Here is a 20,244-nt window from a genome sequence, read left to right as displayed (position 1 = left end):
ATTTTGCACCAAATGGTTCTTTATGAATTTTGCTGCAAGTTATTGCTTTTCTTCAAACAAAGCCACAAATTCAGCTAGAACAGGGTACAATACATCCTGATCTTCCTTACACAGGGTTTCAAGTATCTTTCCAATTTCCAGTTTTACAAGTCATGTTACAGAAATAAAACCTGTGTAAATTTTCTTTCAAACTGTTGATTTTCTTGGTATCTTGTTATCTCATTAGTATTTGCTTCATGCACTTTGACAAGTATGGTACCCCAGGGAATTTTAATGTGTCTGCTTCCAAAATTATCTGTGTTCACTGACAAAAAAAGCATCCTCTTCTGTCATACTCATTTGAGCTGAACTGCACTTTGCAAGTGTCTATTTAAGATCTAAAACTTCATTTCTTAACAATGGAGCCACTTAGAAAATATCTCCTCTTAAAGTCTTGCATTACCTCTATCCAAATGATTTTTCCTGTACTGCCTGATATTTTACCAGTTTAACTTTGGTGCTGTGGTACATGGTTGAGTGTGTCATCAGAATGTGGCCATCTTTATAGTGGGAACACTGCCTAAATGGTAGCCAGGAAGTTAAACATGCCTTGAAAATGTCACGGGAAATTGTTGCCTAAAATTACATTGAAATCATGGCCATGCTTCCAAACCACTTCAAATATGAGGTGGTACTTTCTTCCATGTATTGCTAATTCCACATTCAGCAGACCTGTTGGGTTAATTACCTTTTTTCCCAGTCCACCCAGTCCACAACATGGCAGTTTTACTTCTCAGCCACTAGTAGATTTAATTAATTAACAAGACACTTACTTGTGTGCCTGTATCATTGATAGAGGTAGACTGTCTACCATTGATTTCACCTTGCCAATTTATGTTTGCCATCTGAGCAAGTCCTACCTCACTTACTGGGTTCACTTGGTGGCAGGTGAGTGAGGGCAGTGATAGAATTTCTCCTGTACACTTTTCCTATATTTGCATTTCTTCGAGCACCTCTGTAGCCTATTTGGTTGCTGAACAATGCTGTAGAGACAGAAAGTTTGCTTTCCCATGTCTGATTTTTGTACATTAGATGCATACCAGTGCCAAATACTCAGGAGCTTTGTAACCTGAGTACTTACAAATAGTGCTGTGCACTTCAGCAATGAATGCCTGTCTAGCAGAATGTACCCAGAGGGAAGATTGGATAAATTGCAGAGAATCCTCATGTAGAAATAAGTCATACAGCCTCTGTTAGTGTACTTGGTGAAGCTCATTGCACCTCAGTAACAACCCATGGGTCAATCCTGCAAACAAATACATCTACACAATGAGCTTCTAAAGGCTCTGTGCACTATGGGACTAAATGTCTGAGGTCATCAGTCCCCTAGAACTTAGAACTACTTAAACCTAGCTAACCTAAGGAGGACATCGCACACATCCATGCCCGAGGCAGGATTTGAACCTGCGACTGTAGTGGTCGTGTGGTTCCAGACTGAAGTGCCTAGAACTGCTCGGCCACACTAGCCGGCAATGAGCTTCTCATTTGCTATGACAACACAATACAGCTTTTATTCTGCCAGCAAAGTGCTCTAAACCCTCTCTGGAATTATGGCATAAGGTGGAGTGTTAGACCTTAACACAGCTAACACAATGCTTATCTTCATGTCCATCCACTAGTCCTTTTAGCAAGGACATCAAATGCCTTGATATTTCCGATCCCTTCCAAGGTATGTACATAAGCTTGTGCCTCCCCTTGTAAATTAAAATTGGTGACTCCTACCAACACTTCATCATACCATGCAGAAACTTTCCCTACACCTCCTATATTTTATATGAAAGATGGATATTTTTGCCTGGTTTAGCTGCAAAGGTGAGAACCAGCAAACCCAATGCAATGTCAATTACAAGCCAGGATGGAACCGGCTATGGGAATCTGGGAAATGGAATAATGAAGCTATCTGTGAGTACAGCATTGCTTTGTGGGGTTGCATTTACTAATGCTTCATCGAGGCAGTTTTGTAGATCTTCATTCTCCACCTGCAGTCGCTCAAGCCTTGCTTGCATGTCAGTATCTATCCCGAGCTGCCCCAGTGACCTGGTGGTGAGCATTGCTTTAAACAACACACATCAATACAAACAAAAAGTCTTCCAAGACAGCTCTTAATGACATCTCAGACAGCACAGGACCCCAGCAGCATCTTCTCCCTAAAAGCCAAGCTCACAACTTACATTGGTTGATTGACAAACAGCATGGCAGGATTGGGCAGTGACAAGATGGTGGCGTATGGTGTTGGGGTGGTGCTGGGTTGTTATATCTGTAATGTGTCCTTGTCCAAAGATGGCAGACATGACGAGTGAGGTTGCACAACTGTAGCAGTCAAAGCAGCAGTCCTGTGTAACTTCAGGCAGGGAGCGTAGACTGAATGCACTAATTACTCATCTGTTATGTCACAACCTGCAACCAGATGGTGCTGTTCAATGGATTCACACATTCACTCATGCCTTAGTAATTTGTATGCAGCACTTCAAAGCTGAAAACAGGGTGAATTCTGCATTCCACTTCTGACACCAGTTTGTACACTCCCTTTGTGGTGTGATCAGCATTAGAAAGTGGTGTGGGCTCATCATTAATATATAGTATCTTAGCATCTGCTCTAGACAGTACCTCAGAACATAAGAGAGAGAGGTTTTTTTGGTCATGGCTATGAGAGCCCTCAGTCGCAAAGGTCAGGTGATCTTGCAACATGATTTGACTGGGAATGCAGCTCTGCTGATGATGATTTGGTCTACTCTGGCATGAACTGGTCTATTGTTACTGCATCAGCTGAAAGGTAATGAACAACAAAAATGATGTCTTTGTAAAATTTAAATAGTTATGTTTGGTGCCTGGGCCACGTTGTACAACTTAGTGATGATTTCAGTCTTATTTATGTGCTTATGCTGGGTAGTGAGTCATTGTCATCACTTCTTTCAATAGACAACTGTGTAGGTGTGGCAACCACAGCTATGAGTACTCATTTGGGTATTAATAACCGCTTCAGCTGTATTTTGGCTCTTTATTCTGTACCACTGCTGCTTTTGTGGCATAAAAGCCACATCTTCAGGTGACATATGATTAAAATTATAGAGCAGAAAAGCTCGGAATCTTTTTTCCAAACATTTTTTGTCCATTAATACAAAACACCGCTATAAGATGGTATGTCATGGATTAAAAACTGCCAGATTCAAGTATAGTGATGGTTCCAGTCTATATGGGATTTGGCAGTTTTTAATCCATGACATACCATATTTTAGTGATGTTTTGTACTGCTGGACAACAAATGTTGGGATAAAAGATTCCGAGCTTTTCCAATCTAATGTTTTAATCATATGTCACCTGAATCTATGGCTTTAATGCCACAAAACTGGTATTGGTACACTAATGAAGAACCAAAATACATCTAAAGCAATTATTAATACCCAAGACTTCTTTCAGTATTTATATTCCACCTAGAGCTTTAACAGTATTGTGATTACTTCTGCATTTTAAAACTACCTTCATGAGTTGTTGTGCAACCAAATCTTGCAGACCATTGAGGTTTAAGCCATGTATCAGGAACTAGAATAGCAGCTCCCATTATCATTCATTACCACAGTGATCTAGTATGTTATCAATCACATCTTCAGTATGTGGAGAAGTATATTTTATGGACCAATAATATGTTACCTCTTTGCTACACCACTTTCAGATGCTGCGTGGAAAGAACAAGCATTTCTAGACATCCACCTAAGTCCACATATCTCTAATTTTACCATCATCAGATTTTTGTAGTGAAGAAAACTATACATTTGGCCTTTCTGTAATTTAAATCTTTGGAATTTTTACAGTAAGCTATCCATTTATGCTCAGTCTCTTTCCAGTTCTCCCACTGGTCATTGTTGAGCATATTTGTAATGCTCTGTTGTAATGTAACAAATACAGTAGAAATAACACATCATTCCATAAACCATCGCCATCTTCATTGTTAGCTTAATTTGATAATGGCACAACACTGATGAACCATTCTCTAGAATCTATTAGACAAGTTTTTTTCCACCAATGCTCTCTTCTTTATAGGGGGTTACACTTCATCAGGTTCTTCCTATGAATCTCTCAGGTATCTCCCTTCTTCAGAACTAGATTTATGTGATCATTCCACCTTCAGATTCCTCAAACAAGACACTCATAGATATAAGATGACTGTGATTAATGCTAGTGATTGTTCAGGAAAGGTGCCATCAAAAAGTGTCTGACAGAATTAATTATTTTCTCTGCAGCAGAGTATTTTAATCTGCCAAGAAGTTTCAAAACATTATCTAGCATTTTCACATACTGAGTTTTATTTGAAAGCTGACCTTGGATGAAAATCAAAATATAAATAAACCTTACCACAGTTCCCAGAGTAATCTTTTCATGTCCACTCAGTGAGAGTCATGTAAAAGTTAGGACTTGTTACTCCTGGAGTAGTTTCTCATAGTTCTAATCCACCTAAGCAACCCCATTTCTATACAGCACTATTAAATAATTATTTTGCCAGATTTAATGAACTCTCTGACCTGTCTTTTGTATTTGTTTAAAAGAGGTTTTGCAGCAATACTTCTTATTTTAAAACCATTTCCCCATAACTTAAGCTTTTTTCCAAGCTACATATAATTTTTTTTCTCAGTCTCAGTACATTTCTCTGTTAGGATTCTCCAAATATTCTGTTACTTTAATTCCTCAGCTTCTTGTATTATAATTTTGCTGCAGTATCCTGAGCAATCCTATCACTTTCTTCTTTCATCTATAACTTTTTTTGTCTTCTTTTTCAATTACTCAGTTTTGTTCTTCTTGCATTCTTACTGATCTATAATTTGCCTTTGTCCAATTTTACGTATCTTATCTGTATTCCACTCTTCTTATGCAGAGTTTCCTTTACTTCTCTTGCTAAATGTAGAGTTCAGAACATCTTAAACTTCACTCAGAAATTTCTTCCCCTTATGTACTAATTCATTTTGTGTACTGAAGAGTCACCAGGAATACGAAGTGAAATTGCATACTGAATTGATTTAGAATATCTTTTAAGAAATATGTAATACAATTGAGAGACACTATAGTTATAAATAAAAATTCAAATTAATGTACTGAATTCAGTGCAAATTTTCTACACTGTTGTGCTCAAATAGAGCTACTTGTTACTTAATATTGTTTCTACACCAGAATAAATTTGTGAGTGGGACACATACAGTTCTCTTTGTTCTTAGTACCACATCATCATCATTATCACCACCACCACCACCACCACCACCACCACCACCACCACCATCACCATCACCTTACAGTTTTGTGCCAGTGTCAGTTTCAGCTTGGAACACAAGCCTCTCTGTCACTACTGTGTCCTGTTTTCTCCCTCTGCCTGAATCTACATCTACATCTATGTAGATACTCTGCAAGCCACTGTATGGTACATGGGGGAGGGTACATTATGCCCATACTTGTTATTTCCACTCCTGTCCCACTAGCAAACAGAGTGAGGGAAAAAGAAGTCTGCACACCTCCATATGATCCATAATTTCTCCTATCTTATCTTTTTGTTGCTTGCACATGATGTATATTGGTGTCAGTAGAATCATTCAGCAGTCAGATTAAAATGCCAGTTCTCTAAATTTTTTCAATAGTGTTTCTCAAAAAGAACATCTTCTTCCCTCCTAGGATTCCCATTTGTGTTCCTGAAGCATCTTCATAACACCTTCTTGTTATTCGAACCTACCAGTAACAAATCTAGCAGCCTGACTCTGAATGGCTTCAATGTCTTCCTTTAATTTGGCCTGGTACCGATCCCAAACACTTGAGCAGTACTCAAGAATAGGTTGCACAAGTGTCCTATATGCAGTCCCCTTGACAGGTGAACCACTCTTTCATAAAATTCTGCCAATAAACTGAAGTTGACCATTTGCCTTACCTACCACAGTTTTCAGATGCTTGTTTCACCTCATATCACTTTGCTTTCTTTCATTCTTTTTAGCCACCTGTCCTTTGACCTTTCTCTTAGTCTCTCGACTTTCATCTTCTTTGCATGCATGTTCCTAAGTATTCTTTTCTTATCCATTTATTTCACATGCCTATACAGTTTAAATCTTTTTTTCTCAATCTTATCTTGCAGGGGGTCTTCAGGTGTTATCTCCCTAATACATTCATGTATTATCTTTTCAATTTTTCTTACACCTATCGGACCTATCACATACTTCTTTTCTTTTGACTGCACCTCATACTTCTCCCATGTCTCATGATGCAACATTCTACAGTATACAGTAGAATTGGTATAAAATAAATTTGGTATATCACATTCTTCATGTCTGGGCGACTTCTTTGTTCCACATACACTATAGATCAAAAGTATCTGTACACCGCTAAAAACATATGTTTTTCATATTAGGTACATTTTGATGTCACCTGCTGCCAGACACTCAATACCAGTGACCTCAGTAGTCATTCGACATCATGAGAGAGCAGAATGGGGCGCTCCGCAGAACTCATGAACTTCGAACGTGATCACATAATTGGGTATCATTTGTGCCATATGTCTGTATGCAAGATTTCCACACTCCTAAACATCACTAGGTCCACTGTTTCCAATGTGATAGTGAAGTGGAAACATGAAGGGATGTGTACAGCACAAAAGCCTACATGCCTGATGCTGACAGAGAACTCTGACATTTGCAGAGGGTCATGATGTGTAATAGGCAGATATCTATGCAGACCATAACACAGGAATTCCAAACTGCATCACGATCCACTGCAAGTACTATGACAGTTAAGCAGGTGGTGAGAAAACTTGGATTTCATGGTCGAGCAGATGCTCATAAGCCACACATCATGCTGGTAAATGTCAAACGATGCCTCACTTGGTGTAAGGAGCATAAACATTGGAGGATCGAACAGTGGAAAAACGTTGTGTGAAATAACGAATCATGGTACACAATTTGGCGATCCAATGGCAGTGTGTGGGTATGGCGAATGCCCGGTGAGCGTCATCTGCCAGCGTGTGTAGTGCCAACAGTAAAATTTGGAGGCGGTGGTATTATGGTGTTGTCATGTTTTTCATTTAGAAGGCTTGCATCCCTCATTGTTTTGTATAGCACTATCACAGCACAGGCCTACATTGATGTTTTAAGCACCTTCTTGCTTCCCACTGTTGAAGAGCGATTCGGGGATGGTGATTGCATCTTTCAACACTATCAAGCACTAGTTTATAATGCATGGCCTGTGGCAGAGTGGTTACATGACAATAACATCTCTGTAATGGACTGGCCTGTACAGAGTCCTGACCTGACTCCTATAGAATACCTTTGGGATGTTTTGGAACACCGAATTCATGCCAGGCCTCACTGACTGACATCGATACCTCCCCTCAGTGCAGCACTCTGTGAATAATGGGCTGCCATTCCAAAGATACCTTCCAGCACCTGATTGAAAATATGCCTGTGAGAGTGGAAGCTATCATCAAGGCTGAGGGCGGGCCAACACCATATTGAATTCCAGCATTACCAATGGAGGGCACCAAGAACCTGTAAGTCATTTTCAGCCAGTTGTCTGGATACTTTTGATCACATAGTGTAATTCCTCTCACATTCCTTATAAAGCTCTCAGCTTGCCTTACATCATTATCATTTATTCTACATTGCCATGGAGAAGCCATCAATTTTCATCCAATGATGGCATATGCCACCTCTGGGATACTAGAGGTACTGCTAATGATTTCAGCATTATCGGCCAAGAGAGAGCATAGTGGCATAGCTACCAGAGCACCATCTCTGTCTACCCTTTAAAAGGAAATGTTCACATCAAGAAGGCTTAGTGTGGTGCAAAAATGTGAGGAAATCAGGCAACCATGCCACAGAGATGCACTCGTGCTTCCTACAATGAACTGAGCAAGTTTGGAAGGGGTGAAATTGTGACTTTTCAAGTGGCGGGATGGTCCTTTCAGAGAACTGCCCCACAAGTGTGCTGCACCCGTTATGCAATGATTCTGAGGTCAGTGGTCACATGAACATTTTCACACCTGTAGACATGGTTCCAAGCATCCATGCAGCATAGATGCCTGTTAGGATTGTCATATTGTAAGAGCAACAGTGGCAGATAAGAGGACTTGTGAGCCCACATGTTTCAACACAAACTCTCTTGAACAGGGTATTAGCAAAGGGACTTCAGGCAAGCATACTCTAGCCCATGCCACAGCATTGATGTACACAGCTCAACTAGTGCTGTCAGAGGATCATTTTAAATTGGAAGGTGGAATGGCATGCTGAGGTCTTCAGTGACGTAAGAGGATTCTGCCTGCATGCAGGTGATAGTGCAATTTGTGCATACAATATAGACCTGGTGAGTGCTGCAGCCAAGACACACTGAATACACCCCAGGCCAAGCTACAACTCTCATTCACTTTGGTGTTTGTGGAGGACACAATAACCAGCGCTCAGTATGTGCAGAATATTGTTCGTTCTTCCATTGTCTGGAGACAGGGAGGTGACTTCGTTCTGGGTGGAGTCATTCCTGATGTGGAAAGGATCCTTCCGGATGCCATGAAGAGCACAGGGTGCAGCCAGCTGCAGGTGGTGGCAAATGTCGGCACTAATGACGTGTGTCGCTTTGGATCTGAGGAAATTCTCTCTGGATTCCAGCGGCTATCTGATTTGGTGATGGCTGCCGGTCTTGCTTACAAGATGAAGGCAGAGCTCACCATCTGCAGCATCGTTGACAAAACCGACTGCGGACCTTTGGCGCAGAGCCGGGTGGAGGGTCTGAATCAGAGGCTCACACGGTTTTGCGACCGTGTTGGCTGCAGATTCCTTGACTTGCGCCATAGGGTGATGGGGTTTCGGGTTCTGCTGAATAGGTCAGGAGTTCACTACACTCAGCTGTCGGCTACACAGGTAGCGGAGGCTGTGTGGCGTGGACTAGGCGGTTTTTTAGGTTAGAAGGCCTTGGGGAAAGTATGGGATGGGCTGCAATCTCAAAGGGTGCATGGCAAATACAGGACGTGCTTGGATCAAGGAACAGTCAGAATTGTAGTTGTAAATTGTTGTAGTTGTGCTGGGAAAGTCCCTGAGCTACAAGCGCTAATAGAAAGCACAGAAGCTGAAATTGTTATAGGTACAGAAAGCTGGCTAAAGCCTGAAATAAGTTCTGCAGAAATTTTTACGAAGTCTCAGATGGTGTTCAGGAAACATAGATTAGGCAGAATTGGTGGTGGAGTGTTTGTGTCTGTCAGTAGTGGTTTATCTTGTAGCGAAGTCGAAGTAGATACTCAGTGCGAATTGGTATGGGTGGAGGTTATACTTAACAGCCGGACTAAGTTAATAATTGGCTCCTTCTACCGACCCCCAGACTCCGATGATATAGTTGCTGAACAAATAAATACCCCACTCATATGGTTATAGTTGGTGGGGACTTCAACCTTCCCTCGATATGTTGGCAAAAATACTTGTTCAAAACCGGTGGTAGGCAGAAAACATCTTCCGAGATTGTCCTAAATGCTTTCTCCAAAAATTATTTCGAGCAGTTAGTCCACGAACCCACGCAAATTGTAAATGGTTGCGAAAACACACTTGACCTCTTAGCCACAAACAATCCAGAGCTAATAGAGAGCATCATGACTGATACAGGGATTAGTGATCACAAGGTCATTGTAGCTAGGCTCAATACCGTTTCTTCCAAATCCACCAGAAACAAACGCAAAATAATTTTATTTAAAAAAGCGGATAAAGTGTCACTTCCTAAGAGACAATCTCCATTCCTTCCGAACTAACTATGCAAATGTAGACGAGATGTGGCTCAAATTCAAAGATATAGTAGCAACAGCAATTGAGAGATTCATACCTCATAAATTGGTAAGAGATGGAACTGATCCCCCATGGTACACAAAACAGGTCTGAACGCTGTTGCAGAGGCAACGGAAAAAGCATGGGAAGTTCAGAAGAACGCGAAATCCCGAAGACTGGCTAAAATTTACAGACGCGCGAAATTTGGCACGGACTTCAATGCAAGATGCCTTTAATAGGTTCCATAATGAAACATTGTCTCAAAATTTGGTAGAAAATCCAAAGAAATTCTGGTCGTATGTAAAGTACAAAAGCGGCAAGACGCAGTAAATACCTTCGCTGCGCAGTGCCGATGGTACTGTTACCGATGACTGTGCCCTTAAAGCGGAGTTATTGAACGCAGTTTTCTGAAATTCCTTCACCAGGGAAGACGAATGGAATATTCCAGAATTTGAAACACGAACAGCTGCTAGCATGAGTTTCTTAGAAGTAGATACCTTAGGGGTTGAGAGGCAACTCAAATCGCTTGATACGGGAGAGTCTTCAGGTCCAGATTGTATACTGATTAGGTTCCTTTCAGATTACGCTGATACAATAGCTCCCTACTTAGCAATCATACACAACTGCTCGCTCACCGATAGATCTGTACCTACAGATTGGAAAATTGCGCAGGTCGCACCAGTGTTTAAGAAGGGTAGTAGGAGTAATCCATCAAACTACAGACCTATATCATTGACATTGGTTTGCAGTAGGGTTTTGGAGCATATACTGTATTCAAACATTATGAATCACCTCAAAGGGAATGATCTATTGATACATAATCAGCATGGTTTCAGGAAACATTGTTCTTGTGCAACGCAGCTAGCTCTTTATTCACACGAAGTAATGGCCACTATCGACAGGGGATCTCAGGTTGATTCCGTATTTCTAGATTTCCGGAAAGCTTTTGACACCGTTATTCACAAGCGACTTCTAATCAAGCTGCAAGCCTATGGGGTATTGTCTCAGTTGTGCGACTTGATTCGTGATTTCCTGTCAGAAAGGTCGCAGTTCGTAGTAATAGACGGCAGATCATCGAGTAGAACTGAAGTGATATCAGGTGTTCCCCAGGGAAGTGTCCTGGGACCTCTGCTGTTCCTGATCTATATAAATGACATGGGTGACAATCTGAGCAGTTCTCTTAGGTTGTTCGCAGATGATGCTGTAATTTACCGTCTAGTAAGGTCACCCAAAGAGCAGTATCAGTTGCAAAGCGATTGAGAAAAGATTGCTATATGGTGTGGCAGGTGGCAGTTGACACTAAATAACGAAAGGTGTGAGGTGATCCACATGAGTTCCAAAAGAAATCCGTTAGAATTCGATTACTCGATAAATAGTACAATTCTCAAGGCTGTCAATTTAACTAAGTACCTGGGTGTTAAAATCATGAACAACTTCAGTTGGAAAGTCCACACAGATAATATTGTGGGGAAGGCGAGCCAAAGGTTGCGTTTCATTGGCAGGACACTTAGAAGATGCAACAAGTCCACTAAAGAGACAGCTTACACTACACTCGTTCATCCTCTGCTAGAATATTGCAGCGCAGTGTGGGATCCTTACCAGGTGGATTGATGGAGGACATTGAAAGGGTGCAAAAAGGGCAGCTTGTTTTGTATTATCACGTAATAGGGGAGAGAGTGTGGCAGATATGATACGCGAGTTGGGATGGAAGTCATTAAAGCAAAGACGTTTTTCGTCGCGGCGAGATCTATTTACGAAATTTCAGTCACCAACTTTCTCTTCCGAATGTGAAAATATTTTGTTGAGCCCAGCCTACATAGGTAGGAATGATCATCAAAATAAAATAATAGAAATCAGAGCTCGAACAGAAAGGTTTAGGTGTTCGTTTTTCCGGCACGCTGTTCGGGAGTGGAATGGTAGAGAGATAGTATGATTGTGGTTTGATGAACCCTCTGCCAAGCACTTAAATGTGAATTGCGGAGTAGTCATGTAGATGTAGATGTAGATGTAGAATAAAGCTTACCCATACACTGCCTGTGAAATTCAACGTGCTCTGCAAGATGTGCAGCAACTTCTCTGGGCTTGCCTCCAATCACGCACATGTTTGACATGATGGGATGAGAAGTGACCAGTACGACTTTTCAGCCAACAACTCTTACAGACCTATGTGCACGGATCGAGCAAGCATGGCATTGTGTGTCCCAGGACAGTATTCACCATCTGTATGATTGACTGGATGCCACAGTCAGCACCCGTGTTTCCATTTGTGGAGACTACACCATGCTGAAACTCTCATTAATGTGGATGTTTCAGAATGGGTACCACTGAACTGCTTGTAGTATTGATCTGTAAATGTAATCATTTCATGTATCCCAGATGCACTATTGCAACAATAAATCTTGAGTGAATTTGGAAACCTCTAAACGGGGTGTACAATTTTTTTCCAGCCATGTGTTTCCTGTATTATTCTTTCAACCTCTTTCAACAACTCCTTGCACGGCATTATGTTTATTAGAAGTCTATTTCTTTATCATGTTGTTACCTCCAGCTCATGTTTTTTCACATTAAATTTTAGGCTATACTCTTCCACAGCCCTTCTTCCTGTACAGAATTACCTCTGTAGTTATACCTTGTTACTTTGCCACACCATCAAATCATCAGCAAACAACATTGTTGTCATCCTGTCTCTGATCTCTGTCACTATTTAAGTTATATCATCATCTATTACCACTATGAAATGTAAAGGAGATAGTGCACTTCTCTGTTTCAACCCGCTGCTCTGCTTCAACAATGCTGTTCTCTCTCCTATAACTGACACATTCATACTTCACTGGTACTGTTATCTTACTCCTAGACAAACAGATAACCATAGATGAAAGATAGACCTGGAAAGCAAGGTGCTGGTCAAATGATAATGATCCTCTCCATCTTCTTGAAGGATATTTTCCAGCATTTGCGTCAGCTACAAAGAAAGAGGAGAATAGAACAAGCAGGTCCAATGTTTATGCAGCAAAAAATATCAGAAGATAATCATGTTACCAAAGCAAAGAGTGTGGTGATGTTAGACTGTGTGCATCTTCAAGCTTGGAAATACACTATACACAGTGAAAATTTTTATTTTCTGAAAAAGTTTTTTTTTTAAATTATTGTGTTCTGAAACACCTTTTGAATAAACAACAAAACTTCATATCTGTAAATCAAATACAAATACGGTTATCTTATATCCATGTCTTTCACCCCATTTTTATTCTCAGAAAAGTGCCATATGGAATACAAGTGTGTCCTGAATTGAAGTAGTTAAGAGGTTAAAATGGTTTTCTACTAAAGATTCAGATGTATTGCATGCAAAGACAAACATTTAATACATACACAGATAATAAATATCTGCTTTATATTTGAATATGTGAATAATGGTCAAGAGAATGCCCCAGGCATAGCAATAATACATTTTATTATGATAAAAATTATAGAAATGATGTACTATAACACACAAAGCTGCTGTATAATTATTTTTAACTGTACAATGGTTTTCAGGCTTGTACAATTAACAACAAATTGTACAGTAGCTCTGAAATTTGTGGAACACAATCAACAAAAATTATTTTGAATGCACTCAGTTCCTGCTACTTTTTGGGAATAAACACTTCTCTAATAACATATCTGTAATTTTTTCTGTTGTCCTTAGAACCTTTTTTTCTGATAATTCATATTTGGCAGTATAAAAACTTTTGTAATTGCAATATACTTCAACTTTTTACGTAAGTAGGTCAAACTGATTAACTGTGAAACACAAACTGCAGTACATCTATTGATCTACTATTTGAATAAAGTAGAAAAAAAAAGAAGTATGTTAGTGGTTGGTTTCACAACCAGTGATGTTAATTTATATGGAAAATAAATTATTTCTGGGACTTAATGATTGTAGCATTTAATCCACAGTTAAAAATAAGTTGTCGGTATTCTCTTATAAATTTACCAATTGGCAGGCAATTATTGAACTACATTAAAAAAAAAAAAAACGTAAATTAATTACAAACTACGGTGTGCACACACTTTATTCAATATGTAAAGGTCACTACAGATACTCAGATTTAGGTTATGATGTGTTCAATATCCCTGCCATCATTGGCAATGATTTGTTGCAGACAAATAGTAAAATTCTGCATAACCCGCTGAAGTATCAGAACATCGATGCTGTCGATGACCTACTGAATGATTTTTTTCAGCTCAGTGATGGTTTTAGGGTTAGTGCTGTATACCTTATGTTCACATCTGGAGAATATAGTGAACAATTGAGGCCTATACCAGTGGCCTCTGGGTACCTCGGAGCCCAAAGTGCTCCTCCAACACATCAAACACTCTCCTGCTTTGATGGGGTCGAGCTCCATCTGCATGAACCACATCTTGTAGAAATAAGGGCCTCATTGGATAATGGGGATGAAATTATCTTCCAAAACCTTCACATACTATTCGGTTCTCACCACGACATCAAGGAATATTGCACCAATTATTCTGTGATTGCACATTGCACACCCCACAGTACCCCGTTAAGGGTGAAGAGACTTCTCAATTGCAAAATGCAAATTCTCAGTCCCCAAAATGCACCGATTTTGCTTATTGAAAGACCTGTCCAAATGAAACTGGGCTAAGCTGATGCAATGCGCATACAAATTCTTGTCATACCCCATGGCCAACTGTGCAGTCTGAACACCCTAATGCAAACCATTCAGAAGATATAAAATTTTATTTCATGTAGTTCAATAATTGGCCACCAGTACCTGTAATCAATTATTCATTATAACTGGAAGTATGAAACTTATAAAATATTCAATTACATTTCTTGAGTATCAGTCACATGCTTATTGTTTCTGTGCCTTTACTGTAAGATCTGGTTAAGTGATTGTTGAAAGCAGCCTACTTCTAAAACTATTTTCCTTCTTTCTAAACTCACTTTGTTATGTAGAACTTCTTTCAACTTATATTTTTCCATGAAGTATGGCAACGTAAATATCTGCTTTATATTTGAATATGTGAATAATGGTCAAGAGACTGCCCCAGGCACAGGCAACAAATGTTTATGTGTCTGTTCAACAATGTATCCCCAGAAACATTTTTTTTTTTCACATTACGTGCATTGTGCTACCACCTGCTCTCAGGTACTCCATATCAGTAGTCATATAGACATCATGAGATAGCAGAATGGGGCGCCCCACCGAACTCATGAACTTCGAACATGCTCGGGTGATTTGGTGTCACTTGTGTCATACGTCTGTATGCCAGATTTCCACACTCCTAAACTTTCCTAGGTCCGCTGTTTCTGATGTGATAGTGAAGTGGAAACATGAAGGGACATGTACAGTACAAAAGTGTACAGGCCAACCTCGTCTGTTGACTGACAGAGACTGACAACAGTTGAAGAGGGTAATACGTAATAGGCAAACATCTATGCAGACCATCACACAGGAGTTCCAAACTGCATCAGGATCCACTGCAATTACTATGACAGTTAGGCAGATAGTGAGAAAACTTGGATTCCATGGTCAAGCAGCTGCTCATAAGCCATACATCATGCCGGTAAATGTCAAACGATGCCTCGCTTGGTGTAAGGAGCACAAACATTGGGCAATTGAACAGTGGGAAAATGTTGTGTGGAGTGACGAATCACAGTACACAATATGGCGATCTGATTGCAGGATTTGGGTATATCAAATGCCTGGTGAACATCATCTGCCAGTGTGTGTAGTGCCAACAGTAAAATTTGGAGGTGGTGTGTTATGGTGTGGTCATGTTTTTCGTGGAGGGCACTTGCACTCCTTGTTGTTTTGTGTGGCACTGTCACGCCACAGGCCTACATTGATGTTTTAAGCACCTTCTTGCTTCCCACTGTTGAAGAGCAATTCAGGGATGGCAATTACATCTTTCAACACACTCGAGCACCTGTTCATAATGGATGACCTGTGGCAGAGTGGTTACATGAGAATAACATCCATGTAATGGACTGGCCTGTACAGAGTCCTGACCTGAATCCTATAGAACACCTTTGGGATGCTTTGGAACACCGACCTCACTGACTGACATTGATACCTCTCCTCAATGCAGTACTCCATGAAGAATGGGCTGCCATTCCCCAAGAAACCTTCGAGCACCTGATTGAAGATATGCCTGTCAGAGTGGACATTGTCATCAAGGCTAAGGGTGGGTCAACACCATATTGAATTCCAACATTACCAATGGAGGCCACCACAAACTTGTAAGTCATTTTCAGCCAGGTGTCCGGATACTTTTTATCACATAGTGTAGGTTGACAAACTGTTATTCTGTTATGGAATATAATCAGTGATAGATAGCACGGACTATCACTTGGGTTTCAGTCGAAGTTCTTTATTGTAAATTACCACATAAAAAATAGGACTAGTTGGACTTCTGGTTTCTCATCCTCCTTAAAAGAAGAAAGAAGTACTTTAAGTACACATTCTCAAAACACTGATTCCATAATCTGATTAAAGCTAATTGATAATCAGACTTAATCATGGCTTATATTTTGTTAAGGATACTGAGATATCATTATAAGGATTCCACTGCAGAAAATGTTCATTACACAATTGTGAAACGTATTGTTTTCATGCAAAATGTAATATCATCTAATATTTCATGTCTGTTTCATGTGCACATTTGAAAAAGCATATGACAGGAACCATTAAGCCCCATCACTCATTTGAATCAATTGTATCTTAACCAACACAGAACCATGGAAGTAGGAATCATTGAATAAAATTTAATCATCTCTAGAACTGTATGTATACTTCCATACTTTTTAACCACTTGCTGAGGAAAATACAATATAATTCTTTTTATTTGTCAGTTTGCTTAGATATGATGTTAAAAGATCTGATTGTAAAGAACAAAATTGTATGCTTCTGTCTCAGAATGAACAATGAATTGCAGCAGAAACATTGTGTTTTCTTCGTATCCTTATTTAGTTTTAAACTGAATGTATTTCCCCTTTGCCTGAAATGATACATTTAATTGGCACTCACATTCTTGATAAATTTTCTATCGGAACGTACATTTTGATAAGACCTATGTTTATTCCTCTACAATCTTAAGATAAAATGTTTCATGTAATTTAATGTTTAGTTACTCTGCTTCCACTTTGCAGTTGTTCTACTTTCGTGATGTTTTTACTGATAGACATTCACAAATGAAACTTCTTTGTTCCAGAGCTTCCTCAAAGGGGATACACAGATAATGGCAGATGAGGCATTTCAGAATGCTGTCCAAAGCTATTATGAAGTATTTCTAAAATCAGAACGTGTATTAAAAATGGTACAGTCTGGAGCTTGTTCTCAGCATGATTTTCGAGAAGTCTTCAGGAATAACATAGAAAAGAGGGTTAGGTATGTCTCTACATTTCATCTAAAAGTCCTTATAATTAATCATTTTGTTGGCTGATGTAAACTTACGTAAGACAAATACCTGTATTAATAATAAGACTGGTTTTTGCTTCAGGTCCCATTTTGTGTATCTTTAAATTACTAATTTACAAAATTATTATTCAGAAATTCATAAATTCTGAATCGATGAATGTTCCTCATTCAAGGAAAATCACTAGAGTTAGGTAATACTTTATTAGTGTAATAGCACAGAGGAAAGAAGGGAACAATTGTAGTATTATTGCACCAAATCAGTTTTCATCCCACTTTTGGTATAGAGGGTATTGGCATCGTGTCAGATTATCTGTTATCTTAATATCTCATAAATGGGGAGTTGGGATGATGATAATGTTGAAAAATGACTCAGATCCAACAGTAGGAGAGGAACCATCCATGACAAAACAATTTTACTGAGAACTGACTACCAGATGGTAATCAGAGAGGTTGTGTACATGTTCACTAGATGGTCTAGTGCAGTCCATAAGTAAAGGGATTCTCAAATAGCTAAAGCTGAGAAATAGCTATTGTAAGTAGCTGCAACTGAAAGTGAGTGCTGGAACAAAATGTTCACAAGCACTGCTGCAAATTACAGCACAATTATCATTTCTTTCAAAAGTGTAATGAAAGCCAAGATTTGTAGCAGATACCAGTGTAGTGTAGGCCTGTAACACTGTGCCCTTTTCTTTCTGTGTGTACCACAGCCATGAAGATGACGATGTCAGATATTAATGTCAATTGAAAGTGGTCATTCGAATTGTTATATTTTGCTGGGTGATAGGCAAGGCACCTATTGCAAATGGTTGTACCTTACTGTTCTTGTTAGTCATTGTTTCCCGAGATATTCATGTATGTTGATACAGTCATAGATTGCATTGTGGTGTTACTGTGAAGCTTAAACCATCTCAACAGTGGTAAATTTGGTCTACCACGTAGTGTTTGTGTTGCATTGCACAACTTCCCAGTGTCTGATGTATCCTTTAGGTGTACCCATGATTACTGATACACAACAATGCTAACTAGAATATGGCTTAAGGTGAAATATATTTTGCATATCAGTTACTTAGAGTTTTATGCCAACAGTTTCTATCATATCCTACACCTAGTGAAATTCCTGTCTAGTTAACATTTTCATAATGAACAATAGATGCAGTTGTCATAATTGTGACTGACAGGTATTGTTGATATAGCTATAAATTTTCTCTACAAGCTTACATAGCAACACTATCAATGCTACAGGCAACATTTACCGTATATGTCCATAGCATATTGATCACATCTTTAACCATTGGTATAATTTTCACTGATGGAAGTATTTATGCAGTTTCAATGTTATATACATATTATCAAGGTTCACTACAGTTTTTGGAAATGATTGTAGACAGAGATTATGTAAATTTTGATGAAAATACTGTATGTAAAATACAAAAATGCAACAAGTCCTGAGAACAAGGAATGGACATAAATACTTAATTTAAAACAGTCAAATACAATTTATACATTGCCTAGAAACAAGCTGAATGAAGATGATAAGAGTGAGAGAAAAAGGTGATACACACAGATATCTACCCTGTTTAATTAAGTTAAGTGCCTAGGAAGGCAAAGCCGGTAAGTATGTCAAAAGCACGGGGAAAAAATGGAATGAATCAGTGAAAGGGGAAAAAAGAATAGGTATCAGGAAGCTGGCAGGATTGATATCAGAAATAAAAATACAATGACTGTTGTGACTTCACCACAAGAAGTGACTAAGGAGACAGCAAAATCTTGCTAAGCACTGGTGCCAACTGACTACATTACTTTACTGCCTGTGTTGGTCTTGTGGATTCCAATTTTATATACAGTGGTGAGGAAGTTCTACAATTAGCATTTATTTAATATTTATTCTAGGTTATGAACAAGTTAATTATGGGAATAGACAACTGAAAGACTAAAAACAGATTAAATGAATAAATATGAGCCATGATCAGAGAGGGAAAGAAGCAGCTCAGTAATTAAAAGAATGCCAGATCTCTCTGAAACTGGAACGAACCTCTCACACTGGTTGGTTGGTGGAAGAAGCAGATGGAATCTGTGTATTATAATGTGTAATGCGATGTGTGGCTGAAGAAAGTGTTTTGCACAGATATATTATATCACTGTCCACATTTACTCTTACTGATAGCCTTAAAATATCACTTTAACAACTCAACATTTTTTCTCAGCAGTTGATGTATGGCACCTAACAAGAAACAGTCATGTGTAGAATACAAATAAGGTAGATGTATTCTCTGTGTTCTTTGCTTAAATAGGTCTCATGGCTAAAAGGGTTGTGGTACTGATTACATGATAAGTGAGGCAACTTATACAAAGTGGACAACAACTTTAATAAGAACTACAGGACTTCATTAGAAACTCAACTGCAACTTTTGCTTATCAACTATCCTCAAAGCAAATTTTACTCCATTCCATTAAATAAGTACCAAATGCTTTTACGACTCATATGTGTATATCTGATGCACCCAGTTTCATTACAAAAGTGATCAATGGATTAAAAGTAAATAAATAAACACACTGCTGGAAAAAAATTAGTGCACCTGGAAAGACAATGTTGATTTTGATCTGGCGATGGCACATGTCACCTACAGTATGCTATATGTATTTATAACAGTTTCAACAGATAGCACAGTGGCACAGCTACCAGAGCAACAGCTCTGTCGTCCCTGTAATAGGGAATGCTCACAGCCTGAAGGCTCAATGTGGAGCAAGCATGTGAAGCAAATAGGCAACCATGTCATGGAGACACACTCATACTTCCTACAGCAAACTGAATGAGTTTGAAAGGGGTAAACTTGTGTCTTTCTGAGTGGTGAAATGGTCCTCTTGGAGAACTGCTATATATGTTAAATGTGCTCCATCCATTGTGCAATGATTCTGGTATCAGTGGTCACATGAGCATTCCCACATCCATATAAGTGGTTATGGATGTTCACACAGCACAGACACCCACCAGGATTGTCATATTGTAGGAGCAGCAG

The 20,244-nt window shown here is 39.3% G+C and overlaps 1 protein-coding gene across 1 annotated transcript in view; it reads left to right on the top strand.

Annotated features, from left to right (window-relative positions):
• LOC126470456 (calcium-dependent secretion activator-like) overlaps positions 1 to 20,244 on the top strand; it is a 1,485,604-nt gene that overhangs the window by 546,158 nt on the left and 919,202 nt on the right. Inside the window, exon 5 of the mRNA XM_050098305.1 lies at positions 17,022 to 17,197. Coding sequence (XP_049954262.1) covers positions 17,022 to 17,197 — 176 coding nt within the window. The remainder of the gene's footprint in view (positions 1 to 17,021; positions 17,198 to 20,244) is intronic.

The sequence above is a fragment of the Schistocerca serialis genome, chromosome 3 (assembly GCF_023864345.2).
Source record: "Schistocerca serialis cubense isolate TAMUIC-IGC-003099 chromosome 3, iqSchSeri2.2, whole genome shotgun sequence".
In the NCBI taxonomy this organism is placed as follows: Eukaryota; Metazoa; Arthropoda; class Insecta; order Orthoptera; family Acrididae; genus Schistocerca; species Schistocerca serialis.
Note: the sequence above shows the minus strand (reverse complement) of the source record. Positions and strands in the feature narration are given on the sequence as shown.